The following is a 21,756-nucleotide window of genomic DNA, read 5'->3' as shown; positions in this document are numbered from 1 at the left end:
TCTTTCAACTCTATAATAAAAGGTTAAACAACCTAATTAAAAATGGACAAAGAATCTGAATAGGCATTTCCACAGAGAAGATATATAAATGGCCAAATAACACATGAAAGATACTTAACATCATTAGCCACTAGGAAAATGCAACCCAAGACCACAGTGATATACCACTTTATATCCCCTAGGATGTCTAATAAAAAAAAGATAGGTAATAATAAATGCTGATGAGATTGTAGAGAAACTTTACATCAAACTGAGGGTGCTTTGGAAAATAGTTTGCAGTTCCTAAAAGATCAAATATAAAGTAACTGTATGATCTAGCAATTCTGCAGGTGCTTTGGAAAGTAGTTTGGCAGTTCCTAAAAGGTTAAATATAGAGTTACTATATGACCCCACAATTTCACCCATGTATGTCCATAAAAGAAAATGAAACATGTTTGTCTATCTAAATACTGTACATGAATATTTATAGCAGCATTATTTATAAGAGCCAAAATGCAGCAACAATTTAAATGTCATCAATCGATGAGTGATGAGTGAATAAACAAAATTTAGGTACAGCCATACAATGGAATATTATTCAGCCATAAAAAGGAATAAAGTACACATTACAACAGGGATGAACCTTGAAAGCATATCAAAAGAAAGAAGCCAGTAACAAAAGAACATATATTGTATGATTCCATTTATAAGAAATGCTCAAAATAGGTAAAGCTATAGAGACATAGAGCAGAGACACAGTGACACGTTAGTGATTACCTAGAGTTACAGAGCAATCAGATTTGGAGTAGGGAGAGACTGTTGCTGAATATAGAGTTTTTGTCAGATTAAAATGTTCTCAAATTATATTGTGATGATAAACAGCCCCTTGAATTTACTAAAAAACACTGAATTGCATGCTTTAAATGAGTAGATTGTAAAGTATATAAACTCTACCTCAACAAAAGTTTTTAACAAATCACACAATATAAAGCAAAGATACATTAATATAATTTTGTTCCCATTTTTTTAAAAAGTACCCACATCTGCCTTAAAAAATCTAATCATGTTAAGATAATACAAAAAATATTTTATATTTTATACACTATTTCTTGACACATAACATTAATGCCAGGCCAAGTTTAATTACCAACAATAAAATAATAAGAAGATATTCTACTTTTAAACTATTCTTCAGAGATTAATCTTTCAACAAAGTTCAAGTATTATAATATAATCCAAGTATAATTGTCACTTTATCAGTACTGGTAGTGAAGGGAAAAATTTTTTAATCCAAACTATGGTGGTAGTTCAGAATATAATTTGTTAGAAGCTGGAAATCACATAGATACTTTAATGATTTTAGAATATTTAAGAATGACTGTTATAAAACTTTGCCAAACAAAACTAAATAATTATATGAAGAAATATATATACTTAAAAATATCAAATTTCAGTAACATAAAATTGAAGTTTCCCAATACTTCCTATTTAACTTTTTTTTTTTTTTTTTAATTTATTTATGATAGTCACAGAGAGAGAGAGAGAGGCAGAGACATAGGCAGAGGGAGAAGCAGGCTCCATGCACCGGGAGCCCGACGTGGGATTCGATCCCGGGTCTCCAGGATCGCGCCCTGGGCCAAAGGCAGGCGCCAAACCGCTGCGCCACCCAGGGATCCCCCTATTTAACTTTTAATTTTAATATGAATTCATTAAAAAAATACAGGCTACATTATTCTGTAAAACTATCTCACATTTACTCAGTTTCATAATGGTAAGTCATATGACTAAGCAGCTTGACCATTCCAGTTATACAAACGACAGTGACTAATCTCTTTATTTAATACATGTTTTGACTATTCACATATATTTTCTGCCACTGAAATTTAAATAAGGGTCCCTTATCTTCTCTAAAGTGGGTGCACACATCGCTTTGACTTAAGTTGGAGATTTGCTGAAAAACAGCCATCTATCCACTCATTTATTCCACAAAAAGTATTTATCATAAGATATAGATTATGTTATAAGGTAAAATACAAAGATAAAAAGTACATGTGTTATGGGATTATCTAGAATTGACTATGAGTTCAGGCTTTGACTTATAGGTGGTTCAACCTTAGCTCTCTCATCTTTTAAGGTGATAATTAATTGAACTAATGAGTTTACAGAACCCCAAAATAAACATTAATTTCTCTTTTCTGGCCTACTCTGAAGGCTAAGAAGATGAATCACACATGGATTCTGCACTTTAGAAGTTAACAGTACAGCAGATATCATAATGTGTATAAATAGATTAATTAAGGTGAAAAATTATAAAGTAGGAATTTCCAGTGATAAAATGTGAGATGATTCCTACCAGATACACAAAATAGAGCATCATCATTATCACCAATTGGAAATAGCATTTAGGTAGTTGATTAGCAAGCTAACTAAATAATTATTAAGTAAAAAGAAGATCAATAATAGTTTGTTCCCAGGAAATTCTAAATAATTGCAAATAAAGTCAAACATTATAGAAAAGATGTTTACTTCTTAGTAACATTCCTTAACATAATGAATAAAAATACCTCATTTCCTCTATTGAGAAATTGTTAAGTCTGGCTTCCCATCTCCAGCATTTATTCATGACCACTGGAAAGTTACTTTACGTCTTCGTTTATTTTCTCATCTTTTAAAAGGGAATTATAATAATGTATGCCTTATAGGGTGCTTAGTAGTATTAAATGAGTTAATGCTTGTCAAGTGCAAGAGTGCCTAGTCCTTTGAACATCATTGAGTATTACTGTAGATATTCAATCAGTGTTACAACATCTTATTACTCTTATTATAATCTTTCATGCCACAGCAAAACTGTACAGTATTTTAATTACCATTCAACAGGAAGACAAAATGTCATAAGGGAAGATTACTCATATTTGCATATTGGAAAAACTAGGGCTTTTCTTTATATCATTTATAGTGGCCTGCAGGATGAAGTTCTATGATTGGCTAGGACTGTATCATGTACCTTTGTCATGGGCAGAGAATGAACAAGCAGTTCCTCCAAAGGAAAGGACATGTATGCATGGTGTAGCATGCCGAAATACAAAACAATGGTTGCCTACCTATATCTAATATGTAAATAGGGATAGTTTTTGCTGTAATTTGAGTTTTTAAATTTAATTGAATTCAGAAAATGTTGAACAAAGGAGCGATTTATATAAAATTAGAATTATTTAGTTAAAATTCCTTATAAGACTCCATCGCCGTCCACAGCTAATTGGCCATTGAATCATGCTCATCCCATCTCTTAAAAATCTATAAAATCTGTCCCTTCCCCTCCATTTCCCTAGATATTGTCCTTCTCTACACTCTTGTTTTTCTATTATTTTGACTATGGTAAGTTCTTTAGTCGTTCTCATTTCTCCCATCCCAAAATCTACACATGGGACAATTTGTGCATGTTGTGCCATTCTTCTCTATCTACTCACCTTCAAGAATTAGCCTAATTATTTTACCTTCTCAAGTGAGGTCCTTTGTAACTCTCCAAGGAATACTGAAGAACTTCTCATTTCACAGGACCCACAAATGGTAAGTTAGCATACATATGGAAGTATCCAATTATTAATTTTTACCAAATTAGCACAAGTTTTTATTATAAAAACCCATGCTGGAAAGGAATGATAAAATGAGGTTTTCATATGTGGTTAGTGAAAGCTGAAAATGGTTCATATATTGTAAAAAAGTATTTGGATCCTATATGCTAGCAATCTTACACATATTCATATGTAAATTTATTTGAGATTATACCCTGAGGAAATAATTCTAAAAACAATGTATATATATATATATATGAAGCATGAGTCCAAATGGCTAACAATAGGGCACTGCTTAACTAAACCATGGATCCTTTCCCTACTAATCAGCTCAAGAAAATGAGGCTTAGTAATTAGCTGAGTCCTGATCCATATACACATTCCTGTGATTCCCGCATCCAAAAGTCCAAAACACTAATCTTATTCCAAAATATTAATGCTTTAAAATATTAATTTGGTTGAATAGGCAGAAGATCTGTAGTTATATAACCAATCACACACACACACGCTATAAAATTGACCTTAAAGAAAAAAAGAAAATGACCCAAAGGATAATGTCAAAATATTACAATGTTAATTTTACAATTACAGGGACTTCTTACTTTCTTCTTTTGCTCATCTACATTTTCTAAACATCTCATCAATAAATTATGTAACTTTCATAATAACCAAAAGGTTATCAAATAGAATAACAAAACTTTCCTAGGAATAGTAGAATTGTATATTGCTATTTAAGTGGTGGAAAGAAAGGATTTTTATGAAGGTTCTGAGTTGGCACCTCATAATAATCTGATCTCATAATAACCTAATCTTTCTCCTCAGCACACAGATGCCCTCTTAGGCTTCCTATCCAGGTCCATTTTCTGTGTAGTAGCCAAAAGTCTTTTAAAGAACCATTTATTGATTTATTTTACTATGTCTTAGATACCTTATCTACATTGTCTCCTTACTTCACAGACACCTATAAGTATGCACTATTAATACTTAACCAATGAGAACACTGAGTTGAACTTAATTGTCTATGGTTGGTTACATGGTAAGCATGTGGCAGATCTGGGACTTGAACCTAAGACTGTCTGACATCATAATCCATTTTCTTTCTAATAGACAACATATACCTCTTCAAAATATAGCTGTCTCTGTATTAATTCCCCACTTCATTTTATTCTTAAGTATTTGCTAATGTGTCAAATAAAGTAATTATTAAAATCAGTTTACAGTGGGAAAAACATAAGAATTGGAGGCCACACCCCCGCTACCTATAACTACTCCCTTCTTCCTTTTATTTCTGTATAGCACTTACTATCTTTTTTTAAGATTTTGTACATTTATTCATGAGAGACACAGAAAGAGAGGTAGAGACATAGGCAGAGGGAGAAGCAGGTTCCCTGCAGGAAGCCCAATGTGGGACTCCAGTAACATGCCCTGGGCTAAAAGTAGGCACTAAACTGCTGAGCCACCCAGGCATTCCTAGCACTTACTATCTCTAAAATTAGTTTGCTTTATGACCTTACCTATTTTCTTCATTACTTTACCTACTTTTCTTCATTACCTCTAGCACCTAGAACAGTGCCTAATTAAAGTTAAATACTTAGCAAATGAATAAATAAATGTATTCATAAGGACAGGTCAAAATTTGTCTCTTTACTAAGCTATGTATGACAGGCTTGACAAATCTACTAGCCTGTTAGCTTTTAAAGTCTCGTTTCTTTAATGGAAAACTGCCTAAGGTTTTTATAAGCTAAAATCCATTCATTCAAAAACTACTTATTGAGCACCTACTATATATCTTTATTATACTACAAATATTCTAAGCAATATGAAAATAACAGCAAACAAAACAACAGACAAAAATCTCTCCTGCATCTTATACTCTGGTAAGTAAACACAAAGACAAGAATATAACAAAATATGTTAGATGGTGACAGTACTTTAGAGACAAAATAGCTTGTGGATAGGAATCTGAGAAGAGACTCTGCAACTGGGTAACCAAGAAAGAAGACATTTGAGTTAGGAGGTGAAGGAGTAAGACATGCATAGTGAGGAAAGAATTTTTCAGGCAGTGAGAATAGCATGTCAGAATGACTGTATTTTCAGAGTGGCTGTAATGCAGGGAATGAATGAGAATGAACAGGAAATTAGATCAGATATAAGGGAGAGTCAAAGATGGGTTGTGTAAGGCCTTGTAGGCCATTGTAATAATACTGGCTTTTATTCTCAGAAAAAAAATAGCAGCCATTGAAGGGGTTTGAGCAAAAGTGGAACATTCTGTGACTTAGGTTTTTAATGGGCTCAGCACTTCTCAATGGGGTTGCTATTGGTATTTTGGGTAGGCAATTTCTCTTTGCCCTGACCATCAAGCCCATGGTTGATCATTTAGCATCTCTAAATCCCCAGACCTTCTGAACTAAAAATGCTCCCACTTATTTTCAGAGCTATGCTATAAATAGACTGAAGGTAGGTGTAAAGAGCCTATTTTGATATTCCAGGCAACAGCTGGCATTATCTTGAGCCAAATGGTAATGGTATAAATTCAGAATATATATTTTGGCAGATAGGATTTACCAGTGACATAGATACGGATGTGAGTGAAAGCTAGAAGTCAAAGGATGACTCCCAGGTATTTGGAATGGGCAAACAGGAGGGAGTTGCTATTCACTGACGTTGTGAAACTGAATATGGATGAAGCCAATTTGTGAAGAAAGCAGGAATTCAGTCAAGACACATTAAGAACTACGATGTAAAAACAGATATATCTATATTTTATGGAAGAATTTTGTAAAATGGGGTAATGAGGACTACTGCTGAACTGAAGGATTTTGCTAGGGTGTGTTTTATGAAGGTAAAGAGTTAAATATTAGATAAATGAATAAATGATTACTAATAATGAATAGTAATATATTAACCAGTTTAAGCAATCAGATTATGTCAAGAAAAGGGTTTTTTTTCCTTCTTTATAAAACTATAATCCAAAAGAATGAGTCTAATTGTGGAATTTCAAACGATAAATGGTGTGGAAGTAGGTAGGCTTTTAATGCTGTTAAAATCCCACCAGGCCCATATTGCATGGAGTAGATATCCTGCAGTGAGATTAGGCTCAGCCTTGGGAAAACAGTGGGTGCACTACTGTCCTGTACCTCATACTGACTAAGCACCATCGCTTCCAACACAGTAGAGTCAACAGTCAATAAGTGCGAACTTTTCCACATCCATAGGCAATTTAAGGATTTCAGAGGAAAAGCTTTATCTAAACATGGTTTAGACATTCTTTATCAGTTGAATTTAGTCATTCTTCCAGAGATGGAACAAATGATCTGAATTGACACAATGAACTAACTGATACACACAATTTAGAGTTGGTAAGAGGAAGTGTCCAATCGCATCACTGATGGAACTTTCCCCTAGAGACAGGATTCCACCTACCCATGAGTAGAAAAGTCTCATTTTGAACAGCAATGCTCATCATATAAACATGAAGTTTCCCTCCAAATGTGTTGAGTAACCAAACTCACATAGTCAGAAAAATTTCCTTCTCTTTGGATTTATGCAGCATTTATGAACATTCTATCACAATATGTTCTATTAATAGCCTCTATGATTTGATACAAGGGAAATATTTGTATTCAAAAAGAAGTCCTTGCACTCACATATACACAAGTACACTTTGCTTCCTTCAAAACATGGCATCATTTTCCAGACTGACTTGGCCTGTTGTGTGATACCCATCCTTTTTCGCTCTGTAACATTGGTGGAGGGGAAGGGGATGCAATGCTTCAGTCAAATTGTATCCCCAATCACCAGTTAGATAAAGAAGTTAGAAGGTTCATGCAAAGGTGGTTACTTGAACTGAAGTGGGAGGAATGTGATAAAGAAGTAGTAGTGGCAGACAGATGCCCCATGGGCTTCATATTGTTGTTTCACAGAAGGACATACTGTGTCATAATGAATTACCACTAATTTGAGCCAGCAGTACTGTTAGATTGAGCCCGGCAACCCAGAATGACAAACAGTGCCTGCAAGATCATCTAATGAGGGGACAAGGCTGCTCCAGTAGCACTGCTTCACTCAATTAGTGGACAAGGCTTTTAATGCCGCTCTGCACAACTAAAGCAATTTTGATTACTTAGAGCTAAGTCTCCATTTAGAATGTTTCGGAAGCTGAAACAGGGTTTCTTTCTTTTTTTTCCCTTTAATATAATTTATCTTGAGAGTATTTGAATGGTAATAAGCTATTTGAAAGCCAATCACATTATTTCCTATTTTTCCCTAAGTAATATTGAAATACATTTTTTTAAAGTTCAAATGATAGAATTTACTCTAGCAAATGAAATGTAAATAAGATAGCAAATGATTAAGGATATGCCGAGGGTGTGTGTGTGTATGTGCGTGTGTGTGTGTGTGTGTGTGCATGCGGGCACTATGTGTGTCTCTCTGTGCCAGAATTACAGTTGGTGAATTTCATTTCATCAGCCAACATTATCAGGAGGGTTGCATATTTATTCTATATATCCACATTTAAAAAAAAAATTCCAGATCTTGCCTTCTTTGGCTGGGAGCACTTATATTTCATAGCTTTTGATATGGGGAACTGACGTTTCTACTTAGTTATTTTTTTTTTCACTATGTCACTGAATGATGAAAAGCACTCATATGTGTAATGGTACAACTTTCTTTAATATCGTGATCACTGACTTAGAACTAAACAGAGGCTATTTAGGCTTAGCAAATTCCTTTCATTCTCATTAGAAACACACAGGGTTCTTTATACATGGCTCTAGACATCTTCTGGCTTTCTATCTATGCAGTGTGTGTAATTCTCAGACTGCTAGCACTTTGTGAAATTCTATGAAATTTTGCCTATTTGAGTAGAAGGTCATTGAGTAAAAGGAACTAATCAAGTGCTAGACACAAAGTAGGTGCCAATAAATTTTTACTGAACTGACCACAAATTCTACACAGATAAAGAAAGTAAACCTCATGAGGTTCCTGGGTGGCTCAGTTGGTTAAGCACCTGCCTTCGGCTCAGGTCATGATCTCAGGGTCCTGGGTCCTGGGATTTGGCCCCACATTGGGCTTCCTGCAGTGGGGAGCCTGCTTCTCCCTCTCTTGCACCCCCCCCCCCCCGCGCTTGTGTTCTCTCTCTCTCTCTCTGTGTCAAGTAAATAAAATCTTAAGAGAGAAAGAAAAAAAAAAAAGTTTAAAATTTTAACATTTGGCTCACTGGAAAACCCATAGTTAAATAAAATAACAATTTTCTTAATTCCAAAAAGGTTAGCTCCAAAGGCATGTTACACTTTCAAGGAGAGGATTATGTATTAATAGAAAATGGTACATTATTGGTATTGTTTTTCTAGTAAATAGAAAGAAAAAGAAAAAACAATGTGGCTCAGGAAGCAAGTAATATTTCCTATAATGTATGTTTTTAATAATTATAAAGACTCAGAAACTGGCAAAGAGTATACAATGATTGTGTATCATCCTCTTCGGAAAATACATGATATAAAAATCCCATCATTGGCTCAAATTATTGCCAAAACAGAGAAAACTATTAATAGTTTCATTTATTTTTCTCTCTTGTCAAAAGAACTACTAGCATGGGAGAGGAAGAAGCAGTTCTTGTTAGCTGTAGAAATGAAAGAAAAATAATAATTAAGGAATAAATTTAATGGGAAAGTACCAGTTATACCAGTTAATAGACACAATTCAGTTGATATCAATCTCTTAAGTGCCTCCCCTTCATTTCCTCTTTGTTTTTTAGTAGACTATCAGTCCAAAGCACCAACAATTACCATTCAGCTTTCCATCAATGTTAGTATCAAACATCACAGACATTTTCCCACTCCTTGTTGATTAATTTTTATTTCTCAAATATATATGGTCAATTTTGCATGGTCCAAAGTCAAAATTACATATAAAGGTAACTCTGAGGAGATTTCCATCCCTACCCCTTCTATTCATTCCCATCCACACATTATATGTAATTATTTTTTAATTCTGGCTTATCCCTCCTGTATTTCTTGTTTTGTAAAAATAAGCAAATATATATGTATTCCTATTTGACCTTTCTTGTGCAAAATATGGTATACTATATTATAAGTATAGAAAAGTAAGGACTTGGGATGTCTGGGTGGCTCAGTGGTTGAGCATCTGCCTTCGCCTCAGGTAGTGATCCCAGAGTCCTAGGATCGAGTCCCACAACGGGCTCCCTGTGACGAGCCTGCTTCTCCCTCTGCCTATGTCTCTGCCTCTCTCTCTCTGTGTCTCTCATGAATAAATAAATAAATAATATTTTTAAAAAAAGAAAAATAAGGACTCTATATACACTCTTTGAAGTTCTTAAAATTTTCACCAACAATGCATCCTGGAAATGTCTCTATGTTAGTGCCCAGTGATCTTCCTCATTATCTTTTATAACTGCATGATACTTCATTATATGAGCATGCTTTCATTTATTCAATAGGTCTTTTATGGACAGGGATTTAGAGTATTTACAGTATTTTGAAATTGCAAATAACTTTGTAATTAATAACCTGTATGAGTATTTTTTTAAAATCCTCCTACAATTCCCAGAAAATCACTGGTAAGTAAGGAAGTTACTTGAGTCTACTGTGGCTGTCAGTTGCTTCTCTATTTCTCATATGGAAGAGAAGCAGGACTGGGAAGTCTGAATTGCCTTTGATACTTTCACTAGAGCTCAAATTTATTCCTAATTTGAATGTAAATGTCTATTAGAAAAGCAATTATGAAATAGTCTTGGTTGATACTAAGAGAGAAAATGCATTTTAGAAATATTATTTTTTTTCTTCCTTTTAGAGGAATTTTAGAGACATTAACCTAAACCAACTAGAAGTTAAAAATATAAAATCCAGGAACTATTTGCCTGTGTACAAACATATTTATAGCGAAGAACAAACCTTAACTTTCTTTAAATTTAGAACTCATGTTAAGGATTTGAAAATAGTGATTGAATTAATCAATGAGTGAATGAATGAATGAATCTACTGTAATCCAATCTGGCACAAAACCTTGGTAATAGTTTTTAGAAAATAAAAACCTGAGTTATAATTCTGAAAGTAGGCAAGTGTATTTAGCAATAGCTTTTTCTATTCTTCCCCAAATGGAGCAGCCTACACATAATGTGAAAACCACCTTTGTAGCAGTCCCAATGTAATGGATAGACATGGGTCTTGGTTTGTGGCTTGAGATCACCGAGCATCCATAGCATATTCTTTGCTATTGTCATAAATGCTATTAGGAATGATGACTAATGCCTTTGAGAAAGAGTAGAGGTTAGACAGCAAGCCCAGAGAAACCAAGATGGTGTACTCAGCAAGTGCCTATAAGGTGTCACACTCTTGCTGAAGGGACCAGAGTTTCCTCAGGGAAGAAGAAAGAAAAAAGAAGTGTCTTTGTTAGGGACCTGGGTGGCTTAGCAGTTGAGCACCTGCCTTTGGCCCAGGCAGTGATCCTGGAGTTCCGGGATGGAGTCCCACATCAGGCTCCCTGCATGGAGTCTGCTTCTCCCTCTGCCTGTGTCTCTGCCTCTCTCTGTGTGTCTCTCTCATGAATAAATAAATAAAATCTTTTAAAAAAAGAGGTATTTTGTTAGTGTTTGCAAAAAAGTAAGAGTCTGAGAAACCCCTGAGGGACCCCAAGAAGGCAGTAAAATTTACCTTTCCTAAGGCTATCGGTTTTACCCATGCCCTTGAAGTAGAATGAAGTACAGCTAATACTCAGAGGCAAGCTCAGGAATTCTAATAAAGAATGGGAGACAGGTAGGGGCCCCGGGTGGCACAGTAGTTAAGCATCAGACTCTCAGTTTCATCTCCGGTCATGATCTCAGGGTCATGGGATCAAGCCCATGCTAGGCTCCATGCTCATTATGGAGTCTGCTTGAGATTCTCTCCCTCTGTCCCTGCCTGCTGCTCATGTATGCTCATGCATTCTCTCTCTCTCTCTCTCTCTCTCTCTCTCTCTCTCTCCCCATATAAATAAAAATCTTTTAAAAAAAGAATATGAAATAGGTGAATATTGTTGCATCAAGACTTGACTGATTTTTGATACCAGATTTTTTATTCCATTGTATCATTTGTAATTCAAGTTATCTGATTTCTCTGTATTCCTCTAGGAAGAAAATATCCTGAAGTGTGGGTGGCCCCCTAAGCAGCAAAATTATTGCTAATAGAAGCATTTCGTTATAACAGCATCTCATTATCACATGCAGGGCATTAATCGAAGCACCTTATTTAAGGTGGGAAAGAGCTTTGCTGTTGGAAGATGATTCAGCACAGTATCTTCTGATGAGTGATGTCATCTCAAATCCTTTTCAGATGTAGGTGGAATAAAACTAATAACTAAAATGCAAGCATTTATTAAGTGTATCAATATGTTATGTGTTCCATTTTAAACAGCTTCTGTAGTGGCAATCTTATCCCTTTTTCCCTAAAACTGCCCTGTCACATAGTAATATGTATATAGACTAAACTCGTTTCCTTTTTAAAAGGCATCCCAGGGAGATGAGATGTGGATGGGTGTGAAGAGTAGATCAGGGGAAGCAAATGGGTGCAGATGCCTCCATTGACAAAAGGAAAAGGCATATGGCTTCCTTCCTTCCTGGTGTACCCAAGGCTCAGAGAGAGCTCTAGATTTCCCAGCAATAAGTTACTGCTTGTGAGCTCCACTGGGAAGATATTTTGTATGCCACAGAAAACCAAGATGTTTGCGTTCCCACCAATCCAGGGATAAGGCATTTTCCTCATACAGACACAAAACATACAGTATATGAATGTTTAATGGAGGCTAAAACTGGGAGAGGAACAGAAAACAAGAACAGAGCAGGTTAAAAAAATATCTGGTTTCTCTCTATCAAAATACTAATTAAAATTCATGTTCATGGGGATGATTATACATATGTTTTTGAACTAAAAGTCTAACCTGGCACTATTTTTTGGCCTTATTTTTGTGACAACATTTTTGTCCATATGGCATGAAGTGAATCATTTTACATCTTTTTTTAAGCTCTATGTGTTTTTCTTGTTGTCTATTCCCTCTTCTCCCACCACACACACACTGGCAGCCGCTACCAAGTTACCAAATGCCAACTCAACCCTGCAAGCTGGCTGCATGGAGCTATATAGTACTGGCATTTTCCTTTCTTTGCAGAAATATTCTGTCTCTCTCTCTCTCTCTTTCTCTCTCTCTCTCTCTCTCTCTCTCACACACACACACACACACACGTACACGTACACATGCATGCATACACATGCACATACCACCGTTGAAGCATCCTGAATATTTCTCCTTCATTCCCATGCTAATCTTTTGGTTCCTCAGGATGCTGCCCGGCTCTAATGTGTGTGTGCAGCACCGGTTGCTGGTCTGTGGAGAGCCACACCAGCTTATTTAGTGCCTCTCATCCCTGGCCTTCCTCCTCCATGGCACTATGACAATTAGTGGTTCACTTAAGAACTGCTATAAATTAATGGTTAATCAAGCCCATGTAATTAGTTTAGTCAGAGCAAAGTGCAAAAACCACAATTGTCCAGCATTCTCCTTTTCTTTCTTCTTCTTTTTTAATCATAATAATCCACGCTTCTGCTTTTTCAGACAGAAGAATGCTTCTTATCTGCAGCAGAGCCACATTGCCTGACCGTTTGGGTCCTGCATGGCACACGTTTCGTACACGTGCTGCCTCCACCAGTATCAAGCACTGCTGAGTTTGTGTGGAAGGGCAACAACTCCACCTAACAAATGTAACTTTAACAACAGTAAAACAACCTAATAGCTTAGCATGCCAGGGGGCTAATGTGGCGGGCCATTTACTGCTGTACTAAATAGCCCCGGTTTGATTCTCATTGCCAAGTGTCGAACTGAGAATTGCAAGGCAGAAGTAGCTCCTAATTCATTATATAAAGGGGGTCATTGCTCATACGGCTGGGGACACTGTAGAGTGGTAAGGAATTAAACATGCCATTCCCCTTTCAAATGCCACCCAAACCCGGGCTACCTGTGCTCTGGAATAGTAGACTCACTGAAAAACACCAGGGCTCTATCCTGACACTCATATGCCAACTTCTAACTTTGGATAAGTTTGTTTTAATTTTAGACATTCATCTGGAAAGAGGCAAGAAGGGAACGAGATTCTGATACTGAAGCTACTATTTATTATTTGTAAATCAATTTGACACCTTTGGAACCAAAGCAGCAACCCAAGAACAAAGTATGATTTAGCCTCAAGTGTAAAGTGAGCCACTACCAAGATGTTCCTGCCAGTGACTCTGCCTCAGGTGTCCTGGAAAAGCTGCTGTGGACAGTTGTGACCTGGCGAATCAACTGGACAGGAAAAAGCTACTAACCATAAAACAGAGGCCAAAATTCTTGTTAGCATTGCTGTATCTCATAGTATTGTCTGTGTAGCTTTCTTTCCCCCATTTTTTCTTCCATGCAGTCATAAAGAGTTCTAAGTTCAAACTGCCCTGAATAGTCAAGGTAAGATTATGTGGACAAAATAATTCCCTTATCTTGTTTTTTAAACAGAAAGGAAAGTAATCAAAAATTTCAAATGAGATCTCTAAAATGGGACATCTTTATTTCCTGAACATTAGCCCTAAAACAACTGATTTCTCTAATTCTTGCCATCACTCAGATTGGCCTTGAATTACCTCCCAATAGGCCTCCCATGTGCTTCTAGATGAGAGTGTGTAATGGGGGATCTGTTAATTAACTAGAAGCAAAGTTGCGCGGTGGGGATCAAACACTGGATACGTCCTAAAACTCCCACAGAGAAGATGAAATGCAGCGCAAACTTTAAAGACTTCCCGTCATTAGCTGAGACCTTGCTGCTCCTGGCCCAGACCCCTCCTGTTTCAGAGAACAATGAGGACAATAATGGCAGAAATGAAATCGTGCAGCCAGGAACAAAGGAAGTAGCTATTTACCCGCAGAAAAAGAAAGGGGGAGGGGGAGAAAAAGGGAGAACTTTCTTTTTCCGTGGTTCCTGTCTACTTTTAATTAATTTATGACTGCCAGGAAATTGCACACGGAGCACACCCAAACGCACTGTACAGAGCACAGAGTTATTATATGTAACATCTACTGTCTACTTCCAGGAAAAGTGCAACCGGCTGGGGAGAGGGAGGTGCGGAGTAAGGGGAACTCGCACAGGAGAGAATGAATGAAAATGGACAAACTGTTGGGCTGAACTTTCACTCTTAGAGTCAGAGTTCAAACTGGAAATGGGGAAAAAAAAAAAACAAAAAAAAGGAAAGGAAAGGAAAACAAAGCAACACTGTCCCAGAAGTAATATATCCGCTTAGATCAGTTCTCTATCTCAGTAAAAGACAGGAATTGTACTCTGACACAGAGCTCACATTTTGCCTTTTTTCAGAGGTTTCCTGGTAGCTGCTGTAGAAATATACCTAAGTATAACGTCAATAGAAAAAACACACAGTCATGATTCTGACCTGTTGTTCTTTCTTGTTTCTTAACAAGATGTAAACAGGAAAAATTATACTGAAAATTGAGCTAATTACTGAGTAACAAAATCCAACTAGTAAAGAACCTCATCCTCACTTTGCATTTTGAATTTTTGCAGAATTCAAACCAGGAGCTTCTCTATATATCTATATTGCAAGGCTTCCACAGAATTAAGAAAACAAGAACACCAATAGGGTACACAGAGCGGAAACCTTGGTTCTCTGTGTTGAAGCACAAGTGTTCAAGTGTTGAAGCACTTGCTTTAAGATGAAGAGAGACATTAGTTAAAGGGGCTGGTCGCCTCATTCCCTCTCTTCAAATTTCCATCGAAAATGGCCACACTGGAATTATTTTCTTTTTAAAACTCAGTGACAAACTTTACTCCTCTGTTTTGAAGTCACATGTTTAGAACAATCAGTGGAGACTGCAAATGGATGGAAAAAGAAAATCCCCCAGGATTATGTTTTGTGACTGCTTCCTTTCTTTCTCACTTATTTCATCTGAAAGGTTTAGATTTAATAAACTCAACCACAAACTTGAGTCTAGGAAAAATCTGTAAGCATATCGTTCAATCAACTGAAAATAATATATAATCAAAAAAGAGTACAGGTCAGAGGTTTACCATTAGTTGCCTGTATGTTCTAACCTGTATTAAAACAAAACAACACAACACAACACAAGCAAAATACCTCCACCTTGAAGTGAAAGACCCATTGTCAATTACTGAGAATCTTATCTAGTGTCTCCACGTATAAGCTTACAAGAGTAATGGGCCCCCCAGTACATTTTTTTTTTTTTTTAGATTTTATTCATTTATTCATGAGAGAGAGGCAGAGACACAGGCAGAGGGAGAAGCAGGCTCCATGCAGGGAGCCCGATGTGGGACTCGATCCCAGGACTCCAGGATCATGCCCTGGGCAGAAGGCAGACGCCCAACCACTGAGCGACCCAGGCGTCCCTCCTAGTACATTTTATGATTGCTGTGACTATCCATTTACCAATGATAATATGGCAGAACAGTAGAATGGCATGAAAGTCCAGGAATGAAAGAGCCTAAAGTTATATTTCTGACATCTAAGAACTAACCATGTGTCTTAGGAGAAACATTGCTTATTCTCACTGGTCTCAGTTTCCATGAGGATAATTCTCCTGATTACTCCATAGGGTGTTTAAGTGTCAAATGATACAGCATATGTCAAAGGATTAAAAATATCAATTTACTTTCAATTTCACTATTCTCTACTATTCTAGAACAGTGTTGGGTCTATAATCCAAGATATTTAGGACATAGCCATCTATAATAGGATTACTGAAACCTTTGAGTTTTCCTAATTCTCTTCAAATCTTCTAAACACATTTGGAAATCAATCTAGAAACAATGACTTTTTCACAAATCATCCCAGTTAACTTCACCCCACCTTCATTCACTTTGTATGATTCTTCTATTTGCTCTGATATTTTGTAAGCAAGATTATATTCTTTTCTCCAAAGACAGCAATGACCTACTTCATTTCCACTCCATTGAACAATTCTCATATTTCTACTTATACCACATTCTACTTATATAATATTCTCTAGAATTCTTAATGTTGTTTCCTAATCATTCTGTTGTTATGATAATTTGGGAATAATCCTTACTTTACTCTTAATGAGATTTTATAGGTAGTATTAAAATCAAAATAACAAAAAACAAAAGGGAGTACAGGTAAGTGGTTGTAAATGTTAGTTGTAAATGCAGAAGGACAATTTCTTAACACAAAAGGAAATCTACTAATACTGAATATCTTCAGGATTCGGATAACCAAAATGTAGAAAATAAGTCTATTCCTAAAAGAAAAAAAGAATCTTGATCATTAAGATAATAATTGTTAGAAAAGTACCCTATGACAGAAAGGCAGGCTAAATATTGCTAATTTCTAACTTTCAGAATATTCAATAAGAGTAAGCTTCCTAAGTAAACATTCTGCTGGCTAACAATATAACCTGCCTTTAAATGTTCCTGCCATAGCCTTAGAAGTTGTTGGATATCACTGACTGGCATTCTGTTTGACCTACATAGTATTGACTTTTTTGTAGTATTTTCTGGTATTTAGAAACTGAGAGAATCCATATTTCTGACACCTTTCAAAAATTTGGAAGATCTGGCAATGCTATTCTAGCCTTTTACATGGCAGCAATCTACTGGTACAAAATGGAAGCTGCCCATGTGATAAGGACACATATGCTTGGGTTCATCCTAGTCCTCACCACTTCTGTCTGGCTACTGTAGACCATTGAGTTTTGACACAGAGGTTTTAGAGTAAGCTTTAGGGGACTAAAATAGTAAAATATTCAAAACCTCTTTCTCAGAACATAGATCTTATAGCTGTTCTTCATATGCCTAGCCTTTTAATGAATGATAAGGATAAGAAAATCGACAGAAAAATACAGATAATAGTCACACACACACAAAAATGAGTAAATAAATAATGTTTCAAATAAGTGCAAATAAATGGGATGAGGATAAAAATTTTCTACAGAATATACTAACCAACATGTGAATTACAACAAAAATACATAAAATACATAGGAAAATACTAAGAAAGATATAAGCAAAAATTTTTTAAATGATCAAATAGGAAAAATGTATATAATTATGAAGAAAAAATATGAAGAAAAGTTAATATACAAATAAAAATATGAACACTAAAACTATGTTAAGGAACACAACTACAAATTATAGAACTCAGAGATCAAGAGTAATAGTGAAATGTGGTAAAGGGGAAAACTTTAAATTTAAGCTGGGAACGCAGAATACAAAATTTAACATTCTGTTGCATAAGTCAACTTGAATCTGAGGCACCTGTGGACAAGCAGCCACTCTCCTACACAGCTGTTCTTCTAAGCCTGGGTTTTCTTCAAGGGGCTACCCAGTTGGTAAAGTCTTCTGAATCTGGAACATTGAAATTAGGAATGCAATAGATGACACTGTCAAAAACTATGCTATTTGATCCCATTTGGGTATGGTACAGCCAGCACAAGAAAGGCCTATATGCATATTTAGCACTAAATAACTGGCTGGTTTTTTAAAATAAACCCCTAGAAAGGATAAGTTTGAAGAATATAAGCAATCTTTTCCAATATGTTCAGTTATGAACAAATAAAAGACTAGAGCTCATGTCATGATTTCTGTTCAGGAGAATCTATTCAAACGAATAAAGGTAAGGTACAATTTGCTTTCCAAACTATCAAGAACAGTCTTTAGGGGAACTTTATATCATGGGATCTTTATTCATTTCCAATTTTGTCTGTCCAAATCTAAACATGGAATCCAAGGCCAACTTCCTCATACTTCCTATTGTGCTAGGGCTGTTTTTGCCTACAGATCTACAATGTGTGCTTAGGAAACTGAAGATAATTTTAGTATCAGTTTAGGGACATGCCAAAGGACCTATAATACTCAACTGCATAATTAGGCAAGCAAATATTTCACAAAATAATAGTATTCAATATTTTCCGGTGTCACAAGAATATAAAAATATTCCTGAATTTGTAAAATTATGGACCTTTACCACACAAACAATATCAATTTATCTTAAAATTTCAGTCTCGAGAATATAGAGCTTTCTCAAATGCATTACATATTTACCTGTCAAATTAAAGAGAAAAAGTGAAACTTTTTGATGGCTTAAAGTTATAATAAGGAATATCACAATTATGTATTGATGGATTATCAAGGTTTTTACAGTTGTTAAAAGCTACATCAGTGGTCTCAAAAGGGGTCGATTTCACCCCCCAGGGAAACTCTGGCGAAATCTGGAGACAATTTTTTTTGTCACAACTGTGGGGAGAATGGGGAAAGGAAGAATGTGCAACTGGCATCTCTAATGGATAAAAGCCAATATTGTTGCTAAACCTCCTAAAATGCACAGAACAGCTCATCGCCCACGCCCACCCCATCCACATCTTCTCCACAAAAAGTCAACAGGCTAAGGCTAAGAAATCCTGCATTACATTAAATGGGATTGATTTACTATGACCCCAGTACTTTCTATGTTTTGCATTGTTCTGTTTTGTCACCTCCCCTACAGGGTCTCACTCTAAAGGCTTCGGAATGGCCCTTCATTTTTCTGATTTGCTACATTATTCTGCTGTGGGCTCAGGAAACATTTTTTTCAGCTTATTACAACTATAGAGTCTACGAAAGAAGACATCAGAGCTATCTTATGAGTAAAGCTTGGTAGCTCAGAGGGACAGATTAATTAAATAATTCTAAATTTTCTAAGCTTATTTTTGGTTCATATCTGTTCTAGTTACTAGAAATCACCAGACTTCTAATGTGTAAACTACTGCTGTGGTTTATTCAAAACTAAAGAACAAATGAAAAACACATAAAACAAAATAACAGAAACCCTATATTTGTACTCTACTAGTACAAGATTGGTAATGTCTTAAAGAAAGCTGAGCTGAAAGGTGCCTTCTAACCTGAGTAATAGAATTATTGTAGCCAAATGACTCTCATAAACAAGAGCTGAAAGTGAAGGGTAGAATGTTTATCCCTTTAATAAAGTACCTTTTAGTACAAGCTTAATATTTTATGTATTTAATTATAATGTGAGATTTAGGTGAATACTTTTATATGTACTAATGACACATAATTTTCTTCTAGATTTAAGTTTTTGTAATCACATTTAGCTATTTTAGGTATTCAAGAATAATACAGTTGTATTTCTTGTAATAAGATTACTTATATGCAAGACTTCCCTGTACTTAGTCAAAAACCATTAAATTATAACAATAGATGACTTTGCATGATCCACTCCATGGATGATAAAGAGGGAACTGTAATCAGATGATAGGATTTATACCCTTCTCATACTTTGCTAATCTGTATACCTAGCACTAAGGAGCATTGCTTGGTATTCTAACCCAAAACACCACTCAATGAGACTACACATAAAATTCATTAACTTAATGAAAAAAGAGCTATCATCTGTAAATTTGAGAAATCGTAATGATGAAATTTAGAATTTTTATAGGAAAATATTTGAAACTCCAAATTCTTTCAGGCTACCAGGGAAGAAATTAGGCCAGGGACACAAGAGGCTCAAGTTCTGATTCACCACAGCTGCCACCACCTCAGCAAGTCTTTACCTGATTTATGTACGCAGGGCTGTTTGGTTATAGTTTCCTTATCTTCTAACTAGAAGGATCTGAAAGCCAGGATTGGAAACCAAGGGAGGAATATAATCAAGAGGCAGAGCTGAATAAGTTTGCAAAGCACTTGATTGGCAATAAGAGACATTTACCAGATGCCATTTCTTGTTTGGAAGTTTTCAGCCCTAACCCATAAGGACTCTAGACTACATTTCTGTAATTATTTAGGTAGAGTGCCATAAGGGCATTGAAGCAGGTGAAAGTAATAAACACATTGGGGAGTTCAGTGAAAGGTCAAAATCTGAAAAAAAAAAAAAAAAGGTCAGTATCTATAGCTCAGAAAAGTAATGCAGAACTAGAATGCTCAGTGCATCCTCTAGAAGCTTCACACAGGACAACACTTGGGAAAAGGATGAGGAACTTGGACAAAATCTCTTGATCATTAGAGGTTCAAAAGTCTATTGAAAAATGAGATGGTTGCCAAGAAATTGTTTATTTTCGGCAGAAATTGGTGCAGTGATTCCAGAGTATAACTCCTGGTGACTTATCTATGTTCTGAATTTAGCATATTATCGGGTCTGAATAAATATTTTATTTTCAGGTCTCAATTGGAACTCAAGGCCACTGAATGACTTTAATGGTAACACACTTGGGTAGAGGGGGTTCACAAGAGTTCCTCTGAGCTGCTCTGGGTCCTGCCTATCCAAGATTTGGGGCACTGCGATACTCCCAATATCCTCTCTCTCTATATATATATCTTATAAAAAACTACCTAGGTCACTGTGATGTGAAACCAAATGAACCTTAATTATATCAAATTTAATTGGTCCATACCAAAGTCATCAACAAAGCAAATTTAATTCACTTATATAGAACAATGGATACTAATAACAAATATTTTGACAATTAGGAATCTACATTTATTTTGTAATTTCCTTCAAATTAATTTAAAATATGAATAATTTAAATTCCAAGCCTTGATCTTTCTTAGACATTGTTTTTTAATAAGCAAACTAACAAGAAAAAAGTAACAATTATTAAATATTCAAATTAATAGAGATTCACTTTTTGAAACATGAATAATGTATTTAGTATCTGATTTAATTATCTATTTCATATGTAAACATCCTGTTTACAGAGCGAGGCTACCAAAGTCAAAGTGGGCTACCTTTGCCCGATATTTCCAATGAATTCTCTGCTCCATCAATCAGGAATGATAATTATCTAGTAAGTTATAAATACAGTTAAGGTGAAATTATATGTTTTAAGTGAATGCAAAATTTTTCATATTTTATTTAAAGAACTGCTTCAGATTCTAATGGTGACCAGAACATATCAAAAACTAAGTTCATCCTAGTTCACAATAATAAAGCCAATGTACCTATATATATATTTTTTAATGAAACATATGGAATATTTCCAAATATTCAAAATGAAGGAAGAAAGTTTGCCTCTTTCATCTTAACTCCTTTTACCTCTTCACCTCCCTCTCCCACCATTATGCCCACCTTTTTTGGGCCAGTATTGCTACATATGCAAGTTTTGTACCAGTGAGAACAGCAGCAGCTTTTGAGACTATGAGGGAAAACAACCA

At 35.6% G+C, this 21,756-nt stretch overlaps 1 protein-coding gene and 1 long non-coding RNA gene across 16 annotated transcripts in view; one reads left to right on the top strand and one right to left on the bottom strand.

Moving 5' to 3' along the window:
- Positions 1 to 21,756, bottom strand: part of SOX5 (SRY-box transcription factor 5) — a 994,522-nt gene that overhangs the window by 664,569 nt on the left and 308,197 nt on the right. For 4 of the 15 annotated variants that reach the window (XM_077870724.1, XM_077870725.1, XM_077870726.1 and 1 more), the window contains exon 1: positions 7,199 to 7,423. The exons of 10 other annotated variants lie outside the window; for them this stretch is intronic. In XM_077870724.1, coding sequence (XP_077726850.1) covers positions 7,199 to 7,277 — 79 coding nt within the window. In that variant the 5' untranslated portion in view covers positions 7,278 to 7,423. Of the gene's footprint in view, positions 1 to 7,198; positions 7,424 to 21,756 lie in introns of those variants that run through there. One more of the 15 variants, XM_077870740.1, reaches the window with a different exon arrangement.
- Positions 7,551 to 14,031, top strand: LOC144297631 (uncharacterized). Its single transcript, XR_013364588.1, has 4 exons — positions 7,551 to 7,772; positions 11,680 to 11,883; positions 13,158 to 13,303; positions 13,657 to 14,031. It is a non-coding gene; the product is annotated as an uncharacterized LOC144297631 (long non-coding RNA).

The sequence above is a fragment of the Canis aureus genome, chromosome 25 (genome assembly GCF_053574225.1).
Source record: "Canis aureus isolate CA01 chromosome 25, VMU_Caureus_v.1.0, whole genome shotgun sequence".
Taxonomy (NCBI): Eukaryota; Metazoa; Chordata; class Mammalia; order Carnivora; family Canidae; genus Canis; species Canis aureus.
The sequence above is the reverse complement of the archived record's forward strand: the minus strand, read 5'-3'. Positions and strand labels throughout refer to the sequence as shown.